Source organism: Ctenocephalides felis, unplaced genomic scaffold (genome assembly GCF_003426905.1).
Source record: "Ctenocephalides felis isolate EL2017-DRISC unplaced genomic scaffold, ASM342690v1 CF-g0.4_SCAFFOLD_01492, whole genome shotgun sequence".
In the NCBI taxonomy this organism is placed as follows: Eukaryota; Metazoa; Arthropoda; class Insecta; order Siphonaptera; family Pulicidae; genus Ctenocephalides; species Ctenocephalides felis.
The window spans coordinates 33,244,961-33,253,096 of record NW_020537646.1 but is presented as its reverse complement, the minus strand read 5'-3'; the positions used below and the strand labels follow the sequence as shown (position 1 = coordinate 33,253,096).

General features: G+C 28.5%; 1 protein-coding gene across 1 annotated transcript; it reads left to right on the top strand.

Annotated features, from left to right (window-relative positions):
- The first annotated feature begins 2,104 nt into the window (after positions 1 to 2,104).
- LOC113371141 (adenylate kinase 8-like) lies at positions 2,105 to 3,820 on the top strand. Its single transcript, XM_026611786.1, has one exon. It carries the CDS (start codon positions 2,105 to 2,107, stop codon positions 3,818 to 3,820), a length of 1,716 nt encoding a protein of 571 aa, XP_026467571.1.
- Positions 3,821 to 8,136: the final 4,316 nt, after the last annotated feature.

Genomic DNA, 8,136 nt, shown 5'->3' with positions numbered 1-8,136 from the left:
TATTTGAATTTTGTAATCGGAAGCTTTTACATAAAAAAAATAACAAATCATTAGAAGATTGTAATATAACAAAATATTTTTAAATATTATATACAATTAGAATTCAATATTTTCATCTATGTATTTCATACTTACGGTGAAATTTAGGTTAATTTTCAATTAGGCATTCCTTCTCTGCTTATTTTTTCTGATAAATTTTACCTTATAATTTTTTTTAAACTCTGTTTTATTCAGCAATCAGAAATACATAAGGATTCCTATAAGCTAAATTGACAATATTTGAGAGCTATGTCTAAGAAAAACTCCAATGAGATCTTCTTGGTTTAACAATTGATAAGATAATCATAAAATATTTACATTAAATTTTCTAGTTCATAGCAAAATAACTTATAGAATCATTCTGAAATTATCGCTGTTTATTAATTAATAAAATACTCTAGTGATGTGCCAAGTCAATTCAAGTGATTCGAATCATTTAAGTTAAGCCCATAAGAACTTGATTCGAATCACATTTCATTCTTGATTCGAATCAACACAAATCAAGCCCAAAAATATTTACTGTGATACAATATTATATGAACATCAACTTTGATAAATATAAAAAAAATATGAATTAAAATATAAAAATAAAAAAATGATTTAAATCGTGCGAGCTACCGAATTTAATCGAATCATCCAAGTTATTTGCATTCGAATTCATTCGAATTAGGCTTTTGTCTGATTCGAATCATTCGAATCGGGAAATTTTTTAGAAGGTACATTACTGTTTGAAAGAAATGTATTTAAAGATTAGGTAATCTCCACAAGTTAAAATCAAATTAAAATTATTTACATATTATTTTTAGTATTAATTTAACTAAAAATTTCTTTGTATTCTATTTAATATTTTTTATAACTATAAAATAATAGATAAGTTAAACTTGTATCTTTGAAAAAGCTAATTACAAGTGGTATAATAAATTTTATAATATTAATAGAAAAACGTTCAAGTTCATAAATATTTTGCTTAGAAAATTTATTTTTTATATTATATTATATAATATGAAATGTATTTTATGTGAATATAAAATATTATTTCACTATCATGTATCAATTCGCAATAACAGCCCAAATATAAATATAAAGAGAGCATATAAAGAGCTTACGATTCCTCCGATCATATCATGCAAAATATAAAAAACGTGGTGAAAATCAAATTTGGCCTATTAAAATATTGCAAAAATGTTCAATTTTAAATATTTTGTTTCCTGTGAAATACTATGAATTGCATGATTCTGGTATTTTATGAAAGGGTTGAGTTATAATCGTATGATTTCATCGATTTAATCATTGACAATTTTAATTTATGTGAAACATTTCAGACAATTTGCGTGTAACAGCATATCTTAAAGTTAATTATACTATTGCAATTTTATAATTGAAAAAAATGTAGAAATTTGAAACATATCATTTAATCCTTTCAACAGAATGAATTAGAAATGAGAGGTAGTCTTAAATTCGTTTAATATTTACTAAGTCAATCGTACACAATTAAAGAACAATTACTTAAAATATTTTTTCATAAAATAAAAAGCAATACACTTAAAACTGGCTCTTCAAAATGCTCATTCGCAAAACTTCCAACCAATTTATTTGTCTCAAACTACTACTTTTTAAGAATTATTACTTATCTTTATTGTTTGGTTTGTGGAAATGCGATTATTTGTAATTATAATTTCAATCTTTATAAATATTGTAATATAAAATATTTGTTTACAAAAATAAAAATTATGACACCCAGAAAAATCAATTAAATTCAAATTTACTTAACACTTAGGAATATTGATAGTATTTCATCAGATCCATTAATTTTGAATGTGGCAATAGATTTACGTCAGATGCCATTACAATAAAACAATGACAGTCACATATAAGTAATCATTTAACAAACGTCAAATATAAATTATATTTTAATCAAATCGGAATAATATTTTATTATAATTTTTATGAATAAAAAAATATTTTCATGTAATAATATGTAAATAAAACAAAAAATAGAAATACAAAATCACAATCACAAGAATTAAGAGACAATTTAACGTTAACTTACTTCATCGTACAAAATATGAAGTCTGCACTTAATTTTCCTATAGGATATTTACCAAATGCCGAGAAAAATAAAATATTCGAAATTTTTAAGGTAGTACTTGAGCGAATGCTTTTAGAACTACCTGAAGATCATGTAATGTTTATGAAAAATTATTTTAGAAACGCTCAACAAATGCTAAACTCTCTCAGAGTGATAATTTATGGCTCTCCTAGTTTTGAAAGCAAAAAACTGGCAGAAGCTTTATCAGCGGATTCAGAAATGCTTGTAATAAGTAGAAGACAATTTTTAAATTTGAACAGTAATGCAGAACACCAACTTAATCTAACAACTATAATTGGCAAGTTAAAAAAAATCATTGAGCAGGAAGAAATAGCTGTCGGTGGTTGGCTTTTTTATGATATGCCGACGTCTAGACACGAAATTTTGCAATTTATAAATGCAGGAATTGATCCAACGCACGTGTTTTATATTGATACTTGTATCAATTCTCCAACTGCTTGGCATTCGTATGATCAATTTTCTCAATACAGGCGAAAATTTCTACAACACGTATTGACAGCAAAACAGCTTTATGGAAACTATTTAAAGGTAATTAATGCGGGAAACAGAAACATGATGGAAATTGCGTCGGAGTGCTCAAAACTTTTGCAGTATAAGTATGGTTTTCATGTTCCAAGATATCCAAGAATTTTATTAATTGCCCAACGAGGATGCGGCAGAAAATGCTTGGCATTAATGCTCAGCCAAAAATACAATCTAGAATTCATTGATTTTGAATTGCTATATAGACAAGAAAATCTAAACTTAAATGTAGATCATCGACGTGATACGTCGCACGATAGTGAATTGAGGTGTGCACCGGAGATTATTATTACTATCCTGGATAAAAAGCTAAGAGATGTTGAATCTCAGGGTCATGGGTGGATCGTGGTTGGGCTGCCCATTGATTGCACCATTCTACATGCAATTTGCTCAATAACTACACCTCCTAACAAAATAATATTTTTGGAAAAACCTGGTAAATTGTGCCTTGATAATACAACGCAGCGATATCAAAAGCCATTTATCAGTCAGCAAATTAGTTTGTCAAATTCCTTCAAAAGTGATCTGAATGAGAAACCAACACATAGTGTTTTACATCCTAAAAATTTATCGGAATTGGCAAAAAAACATATTAATCAGCTAGAGAAGAATTGGCATGCGATGAAGAAAATATGCGAACACAATGCTTTAACGTTTTATTTAAATGGCGATATATATACTGATTCAACATATCGTGGTGATATATTTGCAATGATCGAACATGCTATTATAAACTGGGTGCCATCTACTACCGTAAAACAATCCTCAGGACAATGTGATGAAGAAGTTGGAATATCTTTTTCAGAATTTGAACACAAACATTATGAAGGCGATAAAGTAATAACAATTAAGGAACGAAGAGATTGCAAACTTAACACAAAAAATATAAATACAACTGAAGATATGATGAGCATGTTGAGTTCACCATTGGGATCGATGGATTTTGCAGAAAAACCTCTAATAACAAATAAGGATACGGTAATCAACCTAATGGATTTAGCGAATATGGAAATAGTTGGATCGGCGCATAAACAAACAATCAGAAAATCGATACCACCAATTGACACATCCAAAATTGAAGTACTCTTATCGGTTTCCACTCCAGGATCATCTGAACGTACAAGAAAAAATTCAACAATTCCGGCTTAAGAAGCTACAAGCTGGCAGAATGACGCATTATTTTCTCTGTAATATGAACAATTCAAACAATAAATTCAAATAACATCACATAACATAAAATTTGCCAAATTAGTTACAGTAAAAAATTATAAAAATTTATTTTGCGATAAAAGTGCAAACAAAATTTGTGAGTGTAATATTATTAAATTAAATAAACGTTATTATTACGGTAAAAAATTGACATGTCATACTATTTATTATTGTTAACTAATGCGATTATTTGTAATTATAATTTCCATCTTCATAAATATTGTACTATAAAACATTTGTTTACAAAAATAACTAGTGGTGTATAGCATCGTGCCTTAACAGATAAAATATTCGAGCAAAAAAAAAAAATATTGATCAAAGAATAATTACAATTGTTTTTAATATTTTCAAAGACAAAATTAATATTACTATTTATTTATTCGTTCATATAATTTTATTTGAAAATCTGAAAATACGGAATCTAGGTACGGAACCCAAAAAAATTGTAACAAAATTAGTCCACCTAATTACAATCTTTACAAGATATTTCCTAATTTAATGTGCATATGTCTAATGATCATTTTGTACAGCCAAATATCATTTTTGTTACTTTCTCCTCTGTATCACCGAAACTGTTAGACCTGCCTTACCAATTTTTCATTTTATCAATACAAGTAATATGTTTTTTGAATCATTCAAATCGGGTACTCCGTTTTCTCAAAAACTAAATTACCGTTTTTGGCACTTTTTGCCCCGTATCTTCGAAACAGCTGCACCTGTCATCATAAAAAAATAATCAGCATGAATTTTCATCCACAGGAATCGAATGTGCTTTAATCATTCAAATCGGTTAATTTGTACGCCCAGAATCGTGGACACTCACATACATCCATTTTTTCTAAGGTATGCCAAAATGTTCAGAAATTTTTGAAACGTGAATATATGCGATTACTATCACTTATCCTAGGGGAAGTTGCAAATTATGACATGTCAAATTTCCTTTTGTTTCAATCGACGCCCAGATTATTATAGTAAAGTAAAACTTCAGTTTCATACTTAGATAAAAAGTTACAAGCTCTTTAACAATGAAGTCACCGCTTAATCGTGAATTATGTTCCAAGTCATTATCAATCAATATTTTCTATACTTTACACTTCATTAAGTAATAGATGTAGTGTATTATAGCATAGGAAGCTTTCGTTCATGTCATTGATTCATAAAACTAAAATAATCAATTTTGTAGGCCAGGCGCCATAATATGAGCACCACCAATTCTGTTCAATTTTTTTTACCCGAGATGGCATATAAAGAGAAAACTCATGTGGAACCCACCTTGTTTTTTATACCATTTTCAGCGTATTTCGAAAAAGGCAGGTACAGAAAAATTTGACTAGAAAAAAATCTGTTAAAATGAGTTCTCTTTATTTGGTATCTTAGGTAAAAAAGAGTTTCACACTTTCACAAAAAAATTGTCAATTTAATTCATTCAGTTTTTAGATGTCCACAACTCTGCACACACTAGAATGTAACAAAAAAAATTGTCAAAAATCATTAGTTTTAAATGCTCCAAATATTAATAGCTTGGTTTATCACTGTGTAATAGTGTTGTATATTTCTGTGTAATTAATTTTCTGTAAGTATTTATATATAAATTTATAATTTTTTTTTCAATTTCCTTCTACATTTTTTATAAAATCTTTTAGTTGTTCCACTGAATGACGGTCCGAAACGAATGGCCAAATCAAGTTTTTACAACTACTTTAGTTTTTCACTTGGTGTTACTGCCCGAATCAAAATAACTCATAACTAGTGTAAATAATCGACTAGAACATAAATTAATTTATGAGTGACTAAAGATTGAAAACGAACAGACACGTTAACTCGGAATATTTTCTAAGGGTAAATTTTCAAAAATAAATAATTTTTATAATTGAATTAGTTTCCGTAGGACTTTAATGCTTTAGCACATTCATTAAGACCAAGCACTCTATCGTTATACCAAGTAAATCGTCTAATTTCAATTTTAACAAACGTCAAAAAAAACTACTCATTTTCTCAAACTTTGATGAAATTAAACTACTTAAATATGGACGAAACGTTTAACACTTTTTTCCAAGTTTAACCAATTTTTGCAAACTTTGACGAATTTTTAAAGTGAAACGAGTTGTCGTAGGGCTGTAATAATTCAGTATGATCTGGAAGACTATGGTATCTATCGTCAAAAAAATAATAATAAAAATCATCGAAAATTTTTTTTAACACTTTATTACAATAAAACAGACCGGCCGATCTCTACCAAAAACTAATCAGCACCATTCGCAATCAATATCTTACGAACAGTTTTTGAATTTTTATAATCGATTCAGAATTGCGGGCTAAAACGTGAACGAAAAATTTTTCACTTTCCTGCGATTCACAAAGAAACGGCTCGGCCGATCGTAGCGCAAAACTGACAAAGGATAGTCTTCATCGAGATACATCGAATTGCTTTTAAATGATTGAAATCGGTCCAGCCGTTTTTCAGAAAATGTCGATTTACGGCAAAAAATCTGTTCACATACACATACACACACACATACTTTCTCCAAATTTAGTCTCATTCGATTCAGAATGGCTTGAAACGTCGAGAAAACACAAAATTAGTGAATCGGATTTTTTGATGAAAACATAAACTTCTCCTTCGGGAAGTTAAAAATATATATCTATATCTATATATCTATATATATATATATATATATATATATATATATATATTTGTATATATTTGTATATTCTCTTATGTACATTCTTTAAAAGCTTGATCGCTGAAGATGCTATTATTTGCCAAGAAGCGATCCGAAGATAATTTGATTGGATCGCAGCCAACCTATTGTTATTTTAAAGTGTAATAAAGTTAAGTAATACTAAACAACTCGCCAACTTGAATGGAGCGGTCATTTGCCATTTTGTACACGGTTAGTAACCGCAAGTCAATTGCCTTTAGAATTAAATGTTTTCTCTTTCGTTAAGGATTCATTATCCTGTTAGGAAAGGTCCTTAATGACTGTTCCCACAGGTAAGGGCGTTGTGAGAAGAGTTTGTGTGGTTGTAACGCAAACGATGAATGTATTGTTACAATATATTAAGATATATATGAGATTGACATACAATCAATTTGTTATAATAATATAATAATATAATTCTATATTTGCAACATAATTACTAATATGATTTCGAATTTGCCCATCAAGCAAATACCCATTCATAGCAACATTACGTTCTAATTTAAAGTAAAGTTTGATTTTTCAAAATGTCTGTTAATACAAAAAAAACCTAAACTGATTAAACATTTCTATGAATATTTTAATCCATATATTTTGTTGTGGCATAGACAAATCCTTTAATGTTAGTTTCAAAATATAAATCTTCATTTTTATATCTAAAACGTACGAAATTTCAAATAACTGTGACGCATAGATATTTTTTTGTTAAACAACGCTTCAAGTCGTAATTAATATAATTTTTTGTAACAAAATTTTAATCACTAAAATTAAAGTTAACTAAAGTAAATAATAATCAATTAATTATTTTAAGAAAAATCTTATCATATATGATATGATAAGTAAATAAATCATTGATCATTTCGAACAACATATCGAACTTCTTTTAGGGTAAGTTATTGTATTTCGCCCAGAAATCAAAAATGATTTTTTGCATATCTTTACGTTCCAAAGATTTTTGAACATTTTGGTATTCTTTAAAAAAATGGTTTTATGTCTGCTTTTAAGGGGGTATTCTACTGTAGAATTTTGAAAAAATCGATTTTTTTTTCATATTTTCAAAGTTCAGTTATTCAAAAATATTTCATTAAAAGGATTTTTCAAATCACTATTATTTCCTGAGTTATAGCTGTTTTAGTGACGTGACCTCGGTTCGTGTCCGACCGAGAATCAAAACTTTGAATGCGTTTTTCTCGGAACTACTTTTTTCGAGCTGGCGGTAAGGATATCTCGAGTTCTAATGAACCGATTTACTTCAAATTAGGAGAAGATCTTCTCTATACATCGCTTTATCGCGTGGACCTTGCCCAAAACTATAACTTTTCATTTAGTATTTTTAAAAAAATCGGAATTGTTTAAAAGAACATGAAAAATATTATTTTGTTCAAACTGCCGCTATTCAAACAATTTTTTTTTAACTTATCCAAGAATCATACGATAGCGGCATCTATAATAATTAAGAATCCATCTATTTTTTATGTTTTATGATCACCAGGAGGGTTGGAATCATGCACGCCAGGACACCCTCTTTTTTTTGAGTCCCCACTTTGACTGCTC

Bases quoted from the DNA above. Each gene is read 5' to 3' on its own strand.
- LOC113371141 (XM_026611786.1), top strand. From the start codon at position 2,105: ATGAAGTCTGCACTTAATTTTCCTATAGGATATTTACCAAATGCCGAG.